The sequence below is a fragment of the Colletotrichum aenigma genome (assembly GCF_013390185.1).
Source record: "Colletotrichum aenigma strain Cg56 chromosome Unknown KSG_Cg56_contig04, whole genome shotgun sequence".
NCBI classification, from domain to species: domain Eukaryota; kingdom Fungi; phylum Ascomycota; class Sordariomycetes; order Glomerellales; family Glomerellaceae; genus Colletotrichum; species Colletotrichum aenigma.
This window is the reverse complement of record NW_023500910.1, coordinates 2102175-2119773: the sequence shown is the minus strand read 5'-3', so window position 1 is coordinate 2119773 and position 17599 is coordinate 2102175. Positions and strand designations below refer to the sequence as shown.

Below are 17599 nucleotides of genomic sequence, written 5' to 3'. Positions count from 1 at the left end.
TTTTGAGGGGTAGATGGAAACGTCAGCTTACGTTCACTACTCTCGGCAGCCGTTCCCGCCGTCCTGCACGTTTCGGCAGCCCTTGCCGAGCCCGTGTAAGTTGGGTGTGGGGCGCCGGGATGTTGGCACAATTGTTATCTCGGCCACGGTTACCGCCCGCCGGTCTCATTGAAAGAGGATCTTATCACACACCTTTGAGTAATAATTTGAAGACAATTTTGGAGAGTTGATGGGTCTTCGTCATCGTTCACACAACAATCTTACTCCTCGAAACGAATCGCTTCTGCTACAATGTTCGAGCACATCAAATCCGGTCCTCCGGACCCCATGTTTGATCTCAAAAGGGACTCGGACAACGATCACAGCTCAGAGAAAGTTGATCTAGGAGTCGGAATATACAGAAATGAGTCTGGCTTGTATCAAGAGCTGGAGGTTGTGAAGTTGGTAGGTTGTCAAATTACTCCCTCGATTGCTTGCACTGGCAAAAAGGGACAAAAGGCTGACGAATTTGGGGCTAGGCCAAGAAAGAGCTTGACCGACAGAATCTGGGACATGATGTATGTGTCCTGTAACATTCTGAGCGACTATCATGTCTAAGAACATTTTAGTATGGGCCAACAATGGGCGACCCTGAATTTCTCAAATTTGCTGCTTCGGTGATGTTCGGAGACAGATGCGGAGCACTAGCTTCTGGCAAGGTATTTCCATTTCGGCGAGGCCCCTCCGCAGTAAAGCATACTTCTGGGAAGTGGAGTCGCTGATGGCCTGGTAGATTTCATCGGTCCAAACCATCTCAGGTACCGGTGCGAATGCCCTTGGCGCACTGCTGATTTCGAAAGCCATGTCTCCAAACAGAAAGGTATACATCAGCACGCCGACTTGGGGAAACCATTTCGACATATTTCACAATGTTGACATGGAGACTGTGAGCTATCCGTATCTTGACTCATCCAAGCACGCGGTGAACTTCGACGCTCTTTTGGAAGCAGTGCGGACGGCGCCTCAAGGTAGCGTGTTTATTCTGCAGGGCTGTTGCCACAACCCCTCTGGCGTCGATCTTAGTGTCCAACAATGGCAGGAGTTGGCCACTGAGATGAAGTCTCATGGTCAGCTGCCTTTCTTCGACACCGCATACCAGGGACTTGGCGATGGGTTTGACGAGGATGCGGCTGGTGTACGAATCTTTGTCGAAGCTGGCTTGGAGATGCTCGTTTGTCAGTCATTCTCAAAGAACTTTGCGCTTTATGGAGAACGATGCGGAGCTCTTCACGTAGTGGCAGATTCCACCGAGGTAGCTGCGAACGTCAAGGATCGTCTTCGAAGTTTGATTCGGTACACATATTCTTCTTCTCCAGCCTACGGCAGTCGCCTGGTAAAGATTGTGTTGAGCAACTGCGAGTTACGAAATGTTTGGTGAGCAACGCTCGGCTAATCACTCAAGGCGAAACTTACTGACGTGTCAGGACCCTGGAACTTCAGGGTATGAGAGAGAGATTGAAGCGAAATCGGCAAGCACTATATAGTGAACTGACAAACTTCCTGAAAGTGAGTGAATCAAAGAAGTCCAATTTTATAGAATCCAATCTCATCGCAGCCAGACACCAGGCGATTGGTCGCATCTTACCCAGGAAAAGGGATTATTCTCGTAAGTAGCACCGACTCGGCCAAACAAACGATCAACTAACGAGGACTGCTAGATGCCTAGCGCTGTCGCCAGATCAATGCAAGACGTTGGTTACCAAATACCACGTACACCTTCCGGGTTCTGGGCGCATCAATGTGGCCGGTTTGAGTGAGGATAATGTGCGTCGTGCTGCCAAAGCTATTGACGAAGTCATCAGGCAGACCGTACAGGAGAAGCTTTGAACAATTTGGACTCTACCTTGAGTCAGAAATATTGGTAGAACTCCACAGAAGGCACCTTGGCGGTATTAATTTCACATTCTGTCGGGAAAGTTCAGGCGACTGGGAGGCAGCCACACTGAGGCCAAATATTCCTGCTGCCTAACTTGCCAATTTGCAACTCGAAACGGGTATAAATACCTGCACTCCCCCCTGCATTCCAGTCCTCTCTCTTCTTCTTTTCCCCATCCCAGTGCAGGAGTGTACACAGATCACTGAAGCTTCGGCTGAGATTGTGTTTTTGCTGATGGTGGCCCTTTCACCACTGACCACTCCTAGTTGGTCTTGACCAGCTAGGGTATTTTTGAACCATTTCTGTGACCAGAGCAGGCTCTTTCATTGCTACTGATCTCATGATTTGTAGCGAAGATGGTGCATACGATCTTCGGCTTGATGCCAGTCGTTGGGCAGGCCGTCGGTGCGTCTCAAAGGCATGCCTTCGCCGGTCCGACGGCGAGTCTCGCCGAAGATCCAAGTATTGGCCCCTGAAGGCGGATACGCTATGAGCGGTTGCATGTTTACTGTTGGTGATTGGCTGACCGTCAAGATCGCAAAGAGGTAGACTCGGGTAAGGGCAAACGTTTTCATCGGGGGACAAAGCCACTGGCTTCCGCGGCATGCGCGGGTTACCTTGGGCGTCAGGGTGTGAACACAGGTGAGATGAGAGTGATTTTGGTTGCCTAGCCCCGCCACGCTTCCAAGCCACTCGCGTCGACCGAGTCCGTTCCGCCCGCTTTCGTAACCTTTGGTGTGAGTGGGGCCGACTCGGCCCCGGTCCGGAAGAGGGCGCCGGCCGAGCATAAAACGGCGAGATGAAGTCTTTTCCAGGCGTGCTTGTAGTTGTAACAAATAGAATGATCATATTATGGAGAGAAATATTAGTTCCGTTCAGTAACGTGAAGTACTAGTAAGCATCTCCGAAGTCTTTTTGGTATTTGGCCTGTCAGCTTGTTCAAAAGGCCAATTGACTAAATAGCGAATTGCCACCTTGCGGCTATTTCATAACGCACTTGGCATCAGTGTGCATGATTTTATGTTCGAAATTGATTCCATGGTAGATGCTTGGCTCGAATCGTTTGGTATGTCAGCGAGTCTTGGCTGTCCATGGCGCGAAAGGTCTCACTACGTCCGTACTTTTCGTAAAACTCGCGACCCTGTGGTTCTAGATCGCTTTTGTGGACCTTTGGAGTCCCTTGCATCTTGCCGAAAACTTAGTTCCCGTTGCAAAAAGGGCGACAGACCAACTTCAGCGACGTATCCCACGTGCTCCCCGGGTCTAGCGTTTGCCCTTGGCTTCAACCGAGCCAGGCCGATGCAGGGCCCTAGAGGGCCTAGTGTGCTCATGTTCATCGCCAATACATTGTCGGGAATGGCGGCTCTTACCACAGACCGATGTGGCTAACGATCACATAAGACGGTGCCAGTGCCGCGCACCCGGCTGGCCAGATCGGCGCGGAAAAGGCAACGCGATTACGCACGAGACGGGGAGAGCGACCACATAGACCACGGACTTTGGCTCACCACCAGTAAGCATAACTGCCTCGTTGTGCTTTAGTACGGCTCGTGGCTTTAAACATTCGAGGATAAAGTCCAATTTATTCAATCCTTTGGCCGTTGAATTGGCCTCGCGGGTCTCACGGCCGGCTGACGATGCAGCATTCGACGGGTAGAACATGACGAAAGGCAGATTGTATGCTTTCGGCGGCAGTGAATAACCAAGGGATGCCAGCTCGTACTGCCAAATTGAATCGTGTCGTGATCAGAACCATCTGAGACATGGCCCTGAGTTGAAGGGGAAACAGCGTGCCGATGGCCTCCGAGACATCCAACTCCAGATTTCTCGCCGTCTTTCATAAGAAACCCCTGGCAGATGACAAACGTGCTCGGGAATATTTCAATGCACCAATCTGTAAACAATATGAAAGTTTATGTTTCAGCGATTCATCTCCAGATTGTCTTGCGATTTTCCAGGCACGTTCGTCTGTCAAAGTAGTCCCTTTCACGAAAGTGCTCGTCGCGGAAATCCGATGCGCACGATAAGGATGAAGTTGGGCGTGCCCCATCCGAATCCGGATGATGGATCCGGCATCGTACGTAGTGATAGCAGCAACTCACGTTACGAAAGCGTGCCTAGCAGAATGTTAATGCGGCGCTAGGAGTCAGTATGTCTTGCACTAGTCACTTGCAGGACTCAGCTTTCCGCTCAGTGCTTCCTTTTATAATTACAGGCACCCGATCTCTGATCAAGGAACGCTCTGGTAAAACGTGATGTGAAGATGTGACGATGGATGATGGCTCACTTCCCGACCCCGAAGGCGGTAACGATTATAGTACGTCAAATCCCCACCCCGAATCCTCGAAGAGACCGAAAACCCGCCAAACGATATCCCTGGCTGACAAGTATGGCACACGAATAGACCACAGGATGGGTGACCATTCTCACCGCGGGGGCAGTTATTGCTGCGTCCCTTCATCTCCGGATCAACATACAAGGGAGGAAGCTTATGCCGAGCGACTACTTTCTATGCCTTGCCTGGTGCTCCGCGGTAGCTACAGCCTCATTCGACATCCAGTTTACGGTCATGGGGGCTTTGAAGCAAAACATCAAAATCACCTTAGATGGTTATAATGGCAGTGATGAGGATGTGATCAAAGTTATGAGGGTAAGGAGCCTTTACCCCAAGTAACTCAATCATCAATTGGGCCTATGACCAACACTAATATGTTTTCGTTCGTTAGTTATTTTGGGCGAGCAGCATACCGTTCTTCACGACATTTTACCTGTGCAAGGGGGCGCTCCTTGCCGTCTACGTCCAACTTTTCCCTGTCTTCATGTATTGGCGCAGAATGTTGCTGTGGGTCGTCATTGTCTACACAGGGCTGGCATACTTGACTAGCATATTGTTGCTTTTCACAATCTGCTTACCTCTCAGCAAGAACTGGTGAGTCACTTGTCCTCCCATATCTGTTCAGTTCGACAGTACTGACTTTCGTCCTAGGGCTGTTGAGGATAGGGTAGTCGGAACAGAAAATGTAATGTGCTCGGCTTCTTCTCCGGCAATCGTTTTCCAAGTCGGATGGGCATTACACTTCTTCGGGGATATTCTCGGTACGCTCTATTGATCAAACCTTTCCTCGGCTTGTGCGCTAACGCGAACTTTGGGCAGTCTTCTCCATTCCATGGCTGATCATTCCCGACCTGAAGATCAGAAAAGCGCTCAAGATTGGCGTTTACTGCACGTTCGGGCTCGGCATCATCAACATGACTTTCTCCTTGGTGAGATTCATCACTATTCAAACAGCTTCTGTGGACTACTTGCCTTTTGGCCTGGTTGGTATGTCACCAGCCCTTCACAGATGGTTTCATGTTAGCCACCTGCTCACATCATTTCCTCGCAGAACTGTGGAGCGAATTAGATGTCAACATCGGTTTACTCGTTGCAAGCCTACCGTCTCTCAGACCGTACTTCCGATCCAGCCGCAGAGCTGGCTACTCCGATAAGTCTAACGGTTATAATTACAAGTCAACAGTCAAAACACCAATGAGAGCGTCCGGAATGACTGGGTTCGATATCATGACGTTGCCAACAATTGAAGAGCAAGATCTAGACGACGTTGCTCCGAGCTCATCGACCCGATCACAAAAGTCTGGAGTCGAAGTATAGCTCAAACAACTCATCGGCGGCAGTTGTTAGACATTAAAAGTACATGAATTTTGGATCGATGGTCCGTCCGACTGTACCATGTCTTTGGCCGCTTCATCACCGCCGATATGAAAATCCACATAGAACCAAGGCGCAGTCAAAGAAGCTGCGCACATGTACATAGGATATGTGTGAACGAATTACTCATGACGAACTTTCATAGATGCATCATAGCGGGACGGTTTTCACATCACGCCTGTTGAGACCTGGTCTAACATGGGTTGGAAGGATTTTCTTTTTCATTTCTCAGATACGAGACAAGTATTCTCGAATGACATCAGTCAATACCAGAAGCCCTAATGTCACCTGATTCCCACTATCGAACCGAGACAGAGTCTCTCAATCTGTCCCGGCTACGGCTTATTAATCATCATGCCAAGGTTTCCCTCCAGATTCCCAATTGATAATGGCCAATCGAGGCACATTTTGTGAGTTTGAGTGAGTCACACATGGGTCGTTTCTTGGTGAAGTATTGTGAAAGTGTAATCAGTGCGAAATTTATGACCTTCGTTTGAGATATCATCCAAAGACCCAAGATTGATCACGATATCTCCAGGGCATCTCAGATCTGATGTAGTAAATCATGACAAGGCGGTAAGTTCAATAAAGAAGTACTATACCTCAAGTATTTCATACGATAGATTCCGTGCACAACTGCAACCAGTAACAGTGGAATCTCATCGCGGTCAAGGAGCCATATTCACCGGGACAGAATTTGGTGAAATCAGCCTTCCGAAAGCCAGGGTCATGGGTTCCCAGCTTTAATCTATCTCGGACAGTCCGGCGACGGGTTCAAGACATGCTCGGGCACCGAGACATCTAGGAGGATGCGTGTAAGCATACCGACCATCAATACGGAGCGTTTTACCCAGCCTGACAATATGCAGTAATGCCGATGTCAGGGCCTGTCAACCTGTCATCCATGTTTCTCAGCCCAGCATGGCAAAACAAGAGGGGTGGCATTTCACGCTAGCTCCCAAATCCGTGTTACCGACCTCAAGGCCCGTCCAGGTGGTAACAAAAGTGGACATTCAGCGAACAACCAGGCTGGATTCTCATGGTCTGAATACGGATGTTTCCACTAAACCACGACTCATGCCCTCAATCCACTATGGTCTGGATTCACGGTGAATTCGCGCGTTTTTGGTTTAGTTTCAACCGCGTTAGTGTAACTGTAAAACTTTAAATGAATTCCATTCAAAACCAGCCCTCTTCCCACCAAGGAGAAATCGTAGCCCTGCCACGAACCGTACGACAGGCGCGCGGGCATTACTGAATGTAGCCTTAGAGCCATGTCACCATAAATTAGGTAAGGAGCCGAAGCCGACGATAACGGGCCGTGGCTAGCGTCAGTTCTCGAGCGAAAAGACCGCCTGCAACACGATATCACATCACCACCTGGGGCATTCCAATATCGACTGTTCCGCTGACTCCGCGTTCTTGGCTTAACTCCGGCAAATTAGACTGCAGATTTGCGACATGGAGTCTCACCAAGGTTGTCAGGAGGGATACCGAGTGGGAGTAGCGGGTTTCTGATTGACACTAGACTCTCGACCTCTTAGAAGACGACACCCAAACATGCCGAGGGGGTAAGGCGGATAGATTGAGGGATTTGAACATGTCTCCTCCTATGGGATCATCGCCCGTGGCCAGCCTTCACCCTCGCATCCCTTGTGACCCTTAATCCTTATTGACCTTCCGATTTGGGTTTCTTATTATCATCACAAGCAAGACCCTAATACCCAAATTTCCGTACAAAAAGCACCTGGCTGCTGGACTACATGTACGGGAAGCTGTTTCCTTCGCTGTCCATCTCATTCTCCAGAATCATCCAACAGGATCATCCTTTCACACACAACTTATACCAAAATGCACAGTGTTCTTTCTGTCGGTGCGGCCCTTGCCGTCATGATCCAGGGAACGAACGCAGCTGCAACCAGTGCCGTTGCTACTTGGTACGGTGGAAACTTGAATGGAGGAAACTGCCTATTCTCTGGCTACACACTGCCCTCCAGCGTGCTTGGTACCGCTCTATCATACACCAACTACAACGGCAACTGCGGCACTTGCCTTAACGTCAAGGGTCCCAAGGGAACTATCATCAAGGTGATGGTGGGTTCACCAAATGCGGTCATTCGATGAATTCAACTGACAGGGATGTAGGTCGTCGACAAGTGCCCTCAAGGCTGTGGAGCCGGGCAGCTTGATCTCTTCCCCGATGCGTTTGCCAAGCTTGACGATCCCAACAAGGGTGAGATTAAAGTGCAGTGGGAACAAGTCCCGTGCGGGATCACCACGCCCATAGTTGTCCGCAATAAGGAGGGCACTTCTAAGTGGTGGTACGTTCCTCTTTATTATCTTTCTGCCCATCTCTCAATTAAACCTCACACCCGATGCAGGTTCTCCATGCAAGTCATGAACCACAACTATCCCGTCACCAAGTTCGAAGTCAGTGCCGACGGCGGCAAAACCTGGCAGAGTACCGTTCGCCAAGACTACAACTACTGGCAGAAAAGCAGTGGTGATGGCTTCAACGTTGACACTGTCAGCGTCCGTGTCACTTGTAGCAACGGGAAGCAAGTTGTGATCAACAACGTAGGCACCACTGAGAAGGCGCAGTTCAAGGCTTCTGGCAATTGCTGAGCGGCAAGACTCGCACTTGTCACCACAGGTCTGCGCATCGGTTCTGGTGACAATCCAATAAGCCCAAAGTGGACATGCATCTAGTCTGTACATAATTTTATCTTCCTCGTACATAATGAGTTGACACAAATACTAAGCACGCTTCCATGTGCTATCCCCTCTAAGATCACGTTGCGTTGCAATACGTTAGGCCCTCACATGCTGCAAGACCAGGACTTCGTACAAAGTCTCAACTCAAGCTACCTATCAATACGAGAGCAGACCAGTCGTCTCGCAAGCGGGCATGAATGTACGTATCAATTGAAGCCGAGAGCCGGAATTTGAGGACTGTTGTCAGTCCGAAGTGTTCCCAACTAGCTCTAATTCGGAAAGCAAACCCGTACCGCGGAGCCCCGAACCCAGGCGTGCGGGATGAGGGGCCGAGGTTGCGAAAAGCCTGGCTCCTTTTTCGGCGCAGCAGACCGAGCCGCCCGACAGGCCTAAGCCCTGTAATCATTGGGCGCCCCATCATCAACTGATAGTTGATACCGTTTGGTACTGCCTCTGAGAGCCACGAAGTAACTTACACATGACTGACTACGTCTGAAAGATACTTGAGATGACCTGTTCAAAGTTGAATGCAGGAGGACGACGTGCGGATTTCAATACTAGGCTATGTGCACTGAACAGCGGTATCGGTAGAACATGACTTTAGACTTGTCCTCTGAGTACAAGGGTGCGCTAGTTCAGATGCAAAATCGAACTGGGGCGAGCCACGACAGGTGTGGCTCGTTAACATTTAGCGGATGATCAGTTTCTGATAGCGCACACGGTGACACGGTCGCAATCCCACCGACCCCATTCACTGCTTGTGATGCATCATGCTGCCAGTTGATAGCCGCGCTTTACCTTGTGAACACCTGTATGACTAGAGATTCATGGTATCGCCGCTGAAGTTGTCATCATGACCGGCGGAGGGATAAGTCCCATCAATTCGGCGGAGAACGAAGCCGATCATGGAAACGCAAGTGCGCGGGGCAAACGGTCAAGCAACGCGTAAGTCCCCTTGCTGGATCTCGTGCAACGCGCACGCTCCTTGGAATCTTAGGCTGAAGTTATCAAGCTGCCTAAGGTGTCGTGAAAGAAAGGTCAAGTGCTCGGGCTCGGAGCCTTGCACAAACTGCATCCGTCGCGCAACCGAGTGCGTTTTCGATAGGGAAGACAGAAAAGTGGTGGTATCTGAGAGGTCGGCGGCTACCGTCCCCTGCCCGTGATCCCCTCTAACCGGAATCGAAGGTTTCTAAATGAACTCAAACGCAAGTCCGGGTATGGCATCGATGATAATCTTCAGGCCTCGCCAACGACTAAGCGATCTCGGGTAAATCGATCAACTTCTCTTGTGGACGAAGACGGACGTCGTGGTGAGTATGGCCACTAGTTCTATGTTACTTGAAGCTACTGAGGCATGTTAGATGCACAACAAAGCCCTACTCCAGCGGGAGATTTTGGGACATATGATCGAGCATTGACGCAAGATGTGTTCGTGGTGGATGATGGCACGACTGTTGTGGGCGGTGGCGACCTCGATGAGCGGCGTCATGGAGGCTTTCCTGTTATGCGAAATCCCCTTGCAAGTGGTCCATCTAGGTTCTTAACAGATTCAAACGGGAGAAGGCGTGAGTTTATGGAACACACTTTATGGAAACAACTAACTAACTTGCTTCAGGATGGCTTGGCCCTTCATCAACTTGGGCGTACAGCCGACAGGTTCTGAGCATGATCCAGGGGTATCTTGGCCAACATGAGTCACCAGAGCTTCCATTGAATGTTGACGCGCAAGCGTTCAAGCTAGACTGGCCATCCTCCCGAGAAGTTCTTCCGCGTCCTACAGTCGACATTCCGTCTCTCGATTACGCCCTCTATCTCACCAATACTGTCAAGTTTCACCTTGGCCAGACGTACCATCTATTTGACGAAGACTCTTTCATGCATGGGTTATATGACTTTTATAGGAAAGGTCCCAACACAGAGCCCAAGGCAGATGATCGATTATGGTACATCCAGTTTCTTCTCATCATGGCTTTCGGCAAAGCTTTACTCGTGCCAGGAACGCCAGATCAAAGTCCTCCAGGCAGCAGTCTTGTCACCAGAGCCCTTGAACTTCTGCCCGATGCCCACGGTCTCTATCAAGACCCGGTATTGTCCGTGGAGATACTATGCTGTCTCGCTCTATATTTGCAGTCTGTTGATCATCGCAACAGTGCTTACACCTATGTAAGTCAAGCATCTCTATCTGACGGGTGTCCTTGCTCATGACATAGGCAGATAGGCCAGGCTTTTCGTATCGCCATGACACAGGGACTGCATCGTGAGCCTCTTCCAGGGCTCCTGACCGAGACAGAGGCCAACAGGTTGCGGTGCATTTGGTGGACAGTTTACATTTTGGATCGAAAGCTGTCATCGTTGATGGGCGCCCCGAACTCGATTCAGGACAGCGATATCACTGTTCACCTACCTCGGTCAGACCCGGTTGTACAGAAGTATAAGGCTTTGAGTCTTCATGTGGTTCTTTCGAAGCTCCATGCCAAGGTTTTAAACAGTGAGGCCTCTTCCGCAGACATTCAGCTTGAGCGGAACTGAAAATCTCATAGCCGTCTATGGGGTCGACGGCAAGCTCGACCCTTCATTTCTGAAAAATGTCCAAGAAGTTCTCAGAGACATGGCGAGACTCGCTCCACAACTAACAGCAGGATTTGAGTTTAAATTAAACAACTCGGAGCCTGCCTCGCGAGTCTCCGCGACCCTCAACCTGTGTTACCATCAGGTATTTCGTCATCACCGTCCAGTATCTATTTCAATTCATCTCACATCCATAGTGTGTGGTCCTCGCAACACGACCTCTTTTAATGTGTCTACTACAAGATGTTCTGGCAAGAAAGGATCATTCCCAACGAAATCTGGCAAGTCCGATCAAGGCGCTTCTAAAGACATCTTCCGATTCAGCGACCAAGTCTCTTCGCATACTGTCAACGTTGAAAACTCAGCATCTTCTCGGTAAGTGAACTTCGATTTATCACCAGTCTTTCTGTCAGTAGACTAAATATCTGCAGAAACATTTTTGCCATTCGACCTGGAACAGACTTTCTCATCTACGTTTGTACTCACGCTCATGACTTCCATTCCAGGCCTTCCCGACCGAGAGGGCAACCATTTGAAGGATGCCTTCGAAATCCTGGACACGATGATTGCTCGTGGCAACGTTGTTGCTAGATTCCGGAGAGAGGAGCTAGAAAAGCTGCAAGAGATACTTCGTTTGACACAGTCGCGGGTTGAAAGGCCGGTAGCAGCATCCGAAAGAAACGACGGACATTTGATGATGAACTCGCGCGGAGGTTCGGATGATGGGCTTCTCCAGGACCGTGGTCCACCCACCGGCAGCACGGCCAATGGCCTGGCATCCGAGCAGATGTTGTCCATTGCGGGACTGTTAGACTGGGAACCGAACACGTCTACGTTTGGCGACGATCAGCTTGCGGGAAGCTGGCTATGGACAGATACGATTACGCAAGACTTCGACTTCGGCGTGGGCCTTCTATGATAGGCACTCAAACATGCCATCGGATGATTCATCCCGAAATCTGTTAGCTCAACGGAACAATAGCCGATGTCAAATGACGAATGCGCCATTATTAAATAGCAAGCAAGCTTCTAAGACAAGGGTAGAACAACTGGACTTTGCGGAGATATCATGGAGGTTTCAAGAGGACGCAACTTGTGGTGTAGTCCATGAGCAGTAACTTCTTTCTAGTTTGGGGCACTTTCGACGCGACCTTACCATTTCGTGTCAGAAGACATCCCGTTATCAACTCAAGCAGTACATCCACGACTAGTATCAGATCAGCTTCAGATAGGGGCTTGTCCGAGTCAGCGGGTTATCTGGCACAAGCGCAAGCGCGGGACGGCGACCCGAGGGCTCTCGCCGCGTTCCCCAAGCTTCGGGACCCACTACCGAACTATTACCCCGGACCCACGGGGTTGAGATAATGACCAAGGTTGGAATGTCAAAGACTAGCTAAGAGAAGCCACGAAGGTCTGTGTCTTTAGTATAACTCCTGATGTCCCAATTCAATGGTTCAGCCTATAGGGCCCCAAAGGCTAGAGCTGCGTCCCAGCCTTCGTCCTAAAGTACAACTCAATTGCACGAGAAGCCACCAGCCTCAGTCTTCCCACCTTCCATCAACCCGGTACTGTTTTTACTTGAAAATTGGCGACAAAATCGAATCATGGGCGAAGAGAAACTGGAGCCCGCAGCCATGGAAGGCCTGTCTCGCCAACAAAGCGCAAAGGTTGGCGAGGTGCAGGATCCGGCAAACCAACCAGGCCATGACCTACACAAACGTCTTGAGACTCGTCATGTTACCATGATTGCCTTGGGCGGCGCGCTTGGAACAGGTTTACTTATTGGAACGTGAGTCTCATCCTGTACCTCTTGTCAGCTAGAGATTTCCGACTCTTGATAACACTTACCCAGTGGCTCTGCTCTCGTCAAGGCAGGCCCTGCTGGAATACTCATAGACTATTCCATCGTCGGTTGCATAGTATTCCTCGTCATGGCGGCGCTCGGCGAGATCATCTCTTATATGCCGCTATCCCATGGTTTCGGTGGTTATGCAACCCGCTTCGTCGACCCTGCGCTGGGCTTCGCCACCGGTTACTCCTACTTCTTCAAGTACCTCCTCGCAACTCCGAACCAACTCTCCGCATTCGCTCTCATCATGAAGTTCTGGGTTGGCGACCGCGTTAGCCCGGCCGTCTTCATTACCATCGCCCTCGTCCTCATCCTCGCTATCAACAGTATCAGCGTTAAGGCTTTCGGCGAGTTCGAATTTTGGTTGTCTTCCTTGAAGGTGCTGATAATGGTTGGTGTCATTCTCCTGCTCTTCGTTCTTACAGTTGGTGGCGGCCCGACCGGTGATCGCCCTGGGTTCAGGTACTGGTCCAATCCGGGAGCATTTGCGGAATACAAGGTCGATGGTGACAAGGGCCGGTTGCTTGGTGTATGGAGCGCGATGGTCGCAGCTGTGTACGCCTTCTCTGGTACCGAGCTCGTGGGTGTCACCGTTGGCGAGGCCAAGAATCCGCGACTGAGCATGCCGAAAGCCATTCGCCTTACCTTCCTCCGCATCGTCTTCTTCTATGTGATCTCGGTCTTTTTGCTGGGACTCGTTGTTCCCTATAATAGCCAGGACCTTGCTTTTGCTGCGGGTGCGAAGACTAGTGCCGCTGCGTCTCCGTTTGTCGTGGCCATCAAGATCGCAAAGATCAAAGGCCTTGACCATGTCATTAATGGCTGCTTGGTGGTCTTTGTCTTCTCAGCTGCCAACTCCGACATCTACATCTCGTCTCGGACGCTGTATGGCATTGCAATCGATGGGAAGGCACCTCGAATATTCACTCGCACGACGAAGGCTGGAGTTCCTTTCGTATCTCTGGCTCTTTGCGGCGCGTTCTGTGGCTTTGCATACATGTCTGTCAGCTCCAGCGCTGCGACGGTGTTCAACAACCTTACCAGCATCGTCACGGTATTTGGTGAGCACTGCAACACGCTGATTGACTGCAAGCATACTAACTAAGCTAGGGCTTCTCACCTGGATTTCTACCCTAATCTCCCATATCTTCTTCTGTCGGGCCCGCGAGGCCCAACAAATCGACCCCGCCTACATCCCATACCGTGCCCCTTTCGGTACGTGGGGGTCGTACATCGCTCTCGGCTTTTTGATCGTCCTCACCCTCACGAAAGGCATCGAGGTATTTGTTGGCACATTCGATTATAAGAGTTTCATCGTGCAGTACATTGGTATCCCCGTCTATCTTATTTGCATCTTCGGCTACAAGATTGTCAAAAAGTCGCACCGTGTTCAAGCCGAAGCTGCGGATCTGGTAACTGGGGTACCGGAAGAAACAGTCGCAGAAGAAAGGGCAGCAGTTGAGGCAGTGAGGAAAGAGAAGGAGGCGACGTCGGGGAAGAGGGGCGTTTTTGCCAAGATCTACCGCAAAGCCTTTGCCTGGTTGTTTTGAGATAAATTTCCGAACGAAGTGTCACATTGTAATTTAGATTGACAAATGACCATCGCAAACATGTCAGATGCGACCTTATCAATATCCACCTCCCCGCAGCATGTGTGTGTGACCTATGTTGGTCCAGTACTGTAGGGATTGGGAAGATGATGAGACAGTGTACGCCTGAAAATCTCCATAGGTGAAATGGCCCGTAGAGCCTGCTCCAGCATTTTAAAGAAACTCACGGCCCTCTACGTACGCAGAGGCAAAGAAATCCCAATGAAATATAGCTTCATGGCGCTTCTCTGTGACGATTACGACTGGTTCAAAGAACGAATGCTAGAATTGGCGGAATGATTGTGTTGCGACGCAGGAAGCCGGCACTCGCCTCAGCCTTGGCTCCGGCGGAGTCGGACTCTACTCCGAAGTGGACTGGGTCGCCGTGCCCACAGTATCTGGGTCGTTTCCCCTCTGATGCTTGTTCACCCCATGCAGCCGCCTTGCCTGCCGGTTCCCCGGTGGTTTAGCGATTGGACCATGGACCTGCGGCTGGAACCTCGTGCCCGAAAGGCATTTGCTGATCACGGTTTAGCAGGTAGTCCCAACGCAAGACCTGCCACTTACAAACGGAAACAGTGCCACATATGCCTGCCATCTTACGAGGCCCTTGTCTCGGTCAGGCTGTCACAGTCTCATTCGCTCCCATACCAGGGGAGTCTTCCTCATGGAGAAGGCATGGCCGTTAAAGAAGGATCCAGTAAACTGCAGGTCGTTGCAAACATGCAGAGCATGCACAGTGGGCGCAAAGCCAAGAAGAGGGGCTGGATGAGAAAGAAGATAAACGCTCTTGTCCCACGAAACCTATCAACAAGTTTTCTCCGTGGCTTTTCAAACTCCGAAAGGAACACTCATTTTGCACGAAGGACCAAATTCTCGAGGAAGATTGGGAAAACCTTTTGCTGCGCCCAACATGATTGCCCCTGAGCAAGTGACGGCGCAGCCCAACACTGCCATTGACCATGAAGTTGCCATTGCGGCCGAAGATTACGTACGGCCGTTTCATCCAAATACTTTCTCCATCCTGCGACTCGCTAACAGACCCAACAGGACGACTCTGCGTCGGAATACGCTCCTGTGAATAGCATCAAAGCGGCATTTGCTGTGAAGACAACTCAATGACCTCAATTAGCACAGCGTAGCTTCCTCAAGCACCAGTGTGACCAGTTCGATATTGGAGTACCGACTGGAGAACGGACGAACCTATCACGGATATAAAGAGGGCAGTACGTTCAAGCTGCCGACCGATGTATTGCACTAACAGTTCAACTGATGAATTCCGCAGAGTATATGATGCCTAACGATGACAAAGAAGTCGAAAGACTGGGTGAGCATTCCACACCTCCTTGCACTTGAACTTCCTTTTCTAACTTAGGCTAGATCTGCAGCATAATCTCTTCTTGCACACATTTGAGGGTCGGCTGGCAACTGCACCACCAAACGAACCTGGGGCCAAAGTGGGTAGAGTCCTCGACGTCGGCACTGGAAGTGGTATTTAGGCCATGGATTTCGGCGATGAACACCCGGAGGCTGAGGTTAGTCTCATCTGTTGTTATAGCAGGCATGAGGGGTTCTCACTGCTATTAGGTCCGCGGGTTTGACCTATCTGCTGTGCAGCCAGAGTTGTGAGATTGCTACCTTCTTCAGTTGTAGTTGAGTTGACAACTAACAAGCCTAGTACACCTCCGAATGTGAAGTTTGAGATAGACGATCTTGAAGAGCCGTGGAACTACTCGCGCCCGTTTGATTGTATTCATAGTCGAATGATGAATAGGCCAATTGCTGATTGGAGTGAATACTTCAAGAAGTGCTACGAGTCAGTGCTAGCCGTCTTCGGCACCAGTTCAGGTCCTTTTACGATCAAACACTAACAAAGCTAACAGCAACTTGAATCCTGGCGGATACTTTGAGCTCATCGAGCCTGTTGTTACAGTCATTTCTGACGATGGGACTGTCAAGCCTGAACATACGGCTGTCAGAACTGGCGAACTCCTGATTGAGGCTACAGCGAAGGCTGGCCGCAAGTATACGTATATCCCAACCCTGAAGCCCATCTTGATGGAAGCAGGTTTTGAGTACGTGACTATGCAACATTTCAAGTGGCCAACGAATCCTTGGCCAAAAGACAAGAAATTCAAAGAACTGGGCTATTGGCACAACGAAAACCTCTTGGAGGGCTGGGAAGCTATTTGCATGGCACCGCTAACGAGGGCTCTTGGCTGGACTAAGGAGGAAGTTCAAGTTCTCATGGCCCAGAACCGCAAGGAATTCAATGACCGCAGTATCCATGCGTATCATTCGATGTAAGTTTCACCTGCAAATCTTTCGAGACTGATTGCTGACTGGCGTTTCTTAGCTGGACCATCTATGGTAGAAAGCCTTTCAAGACGGATGATGACGCCTAGGTCACCAATGGAAAGGAGAAGCCTTCTGCTCTACGTGTTCACGAGTTCTTGGTGATTCATAGATGTCATGGTAGGTGCTTATCACGTAATTAGTCCCGTAGCCTCAAGAACAGTACCTGGTCTATGATACAACAGCAACATGCAATACATTAGAAGTAAGGCCTGAGAGAGCCTGGCCTCCACTGTCAGGTTTTTCGTGCGCTATGTGATTTTGCCAATCCCTCCATTCCTTTTCTGAAACTTTGGGCATCTTGACTTCTGTAGATCCAATCCATAAGCGCAGGCTATCGTTTTGACACAGAGAACAGTCTGGACAGTGTGTCCGTATGTCCATCTTGGCATCGTGGAGGCGAACTGGCCCAGCCCGGCTGGACGTCCACAAAGGTCAGGTTGTTGGTTGGCTTGTTACGTCTTGAGCTTTCTCTTGATTGGGCAAATATCCTGTAATTGGGCCCACCTTGCCGAAGAAGAGCATTTACTCGTCGCGGTTTAGGAGATTTCCATAACCAAGCAAACTCGACAGAAAGGTGACCAGACCTGCATGCAGTGACATGAAACCCTGTCAATGCTTGCATGTCATATCTTGGTCATTCGCTTCGTTACGAGGAGCGAACCACTCTTGCAGATGCCCTGCACCCTTGACCACCTTTTCGACTGTCGCAAACATGCAGAACGGATCAGCCAAGAAGAGGGGGTGAACGATTGACATGTTAAGTCCCCGTTCTCACTCAGTACTTATGTCTCTGTACACCATTCAAGTCTGCGGGAAGGCTTGGAGCGACGTCTTTTCGAGTGTTTGAACTTTACCAATCTGTCAAACCACTAACAATCCAGCTCACGTCCGTCCGC

General features: G+C 50.2%; 7 protein-coding genes across 7 annotated transcripts; all 7 read left to right on the top strand.

Moving 5' to 3' along the window:
• Positions 1–291: 291 nt before the first annotated feature.
• Positions 292–1486, top strand: CGCA056_v006452 (Aspartate aminotransferase; the record flags this gene model as incomplete). Its single annotated transcript, XM_037321702.1, has 5 exons — positions 292–444; positions 519–557; positions 609–698; positions 773–1413; positions 1480–1486. The coding sequence occupies 5 exons, from the start codon at positions 292–294 to the stop codon at positions 1484–1486; spliced, it is 930 nt and encodes a 309-aa protein (XP_037179054.1).
• Positions 1487–4186: 2700 nt separating this feature from the next.
• CGCA056_v006451 (uncharacterized protein) lies at positions 4187–5319 on the top strand (the record flags this gene model as incomplete). The annotated part of the gene is made up of 6 exons (XM_037321701.1): positions 4187–4232; positions 4327–4565; positions 4642–4844; positions 4902–5011; positions 5070–5237; positions 5312–5319. 6 exons carry the CDS (start codon positions 4187–4189, stop codon positions 5317–5319), a joined length of 774 nt encoding a protein of 257 aa, XP_037179057.1.
• A 2156-nt stretch (positions 5320–7475) lies between these two features.
• On the top strand, positions 7476–8249 carry yoaJ-1 (Expansin-YoaJ; the record flags this gene model as incomplete). Its single annotated transcript, XM_037321700.1, has 3 exons — positions 7476–7718; positions 7770–7945; positions 8006–8249. 3 exons carry the CDS (start codon positions 7476–7478, stop codon positions 8247–8249), a joined length of 663 nt encoding a protein of 220 aa, XP_037179056.1.
• A 943-nt stretch (positions 8250–9192) lies between these two features.
• Positions 9193–11826, top strand: PUT3-8 (Proline utilization trans-activator; the record flags this gene model as incomplete). The annotated part of the gene is made up of 9 exons (XM_037321699.1): positions 9193–9284; positions 9525–9649; positions 9701–9904; positions 9955–10429; positions 10490–10502; positions 10554–10827; positions 10880–11052; positions 11105–11282; positions 11339–11826. 9 exons carry the CDS (start codon positions 9193–9195, stop codon positions 11824–11826), a joined length of 2022 nt encoding a protein of 673 aa, XP_037179912.1.
• Positions 11827–12511: 685 nt separating this feature from the next.
• On the top strand, positions 12512–14306 carry DIP5-0 (Dicarboxylic amino acid permease; the record flags this gene model as incomplete). Its single annotated transcript, XM_037321698.1, has 3 exons — positions 12512–12696; positions 12760–13817; positions 13867–14306. 3 exons carry the CDS (start codon positions 12512–12514, stop codon positions 14304–14306), a joined length of 1683 nt encoding a protein of 560 aa, XP_037179913.1.
• A 952-nt stretch (positions 14307–15258) lies between these two features.
• Positions 15259–15738, top strand: laeA-10 (Secondary metabolism regulator laeA; the record flags this gene model as incomplete). The annotated part of the gene is made up of 5 exons (XM_037321697.1): positions 15259–15336; positions 15396–15422; positions 15478–15571; positions 15631–15672; positions 15734–15738. 5 exons carry the CDS (start codon positions 15259–15261, stop codon positions 15736–15738), a joined length of 246 nt encoding a protein of 81 aa, XP_037179919.1.
• A 109-nt stretch (positions 15739–15847) lies between these two features.
• tdiE-14 (putative methyltransferase tdiE) lies at positions 15848–16750 on the top strand (the record flags this gene model as incomplete). Its single annotated transcript, XM_037321696.1, has 5 exons — positions 15848–15880; positions 15933–15970; positions 16024–16161; positions 16229–16648; positions 16702–16750. The coding sequence occupies 5 exons, from the start codon at positions 15848–15850 to the stop codon at positions 16748–16750; spliced, it is 678 nt and encodes a 225-aa protein (XP_037179920.1).
• Positions 16751–17599: the final 849 nt, after the last annotated feature.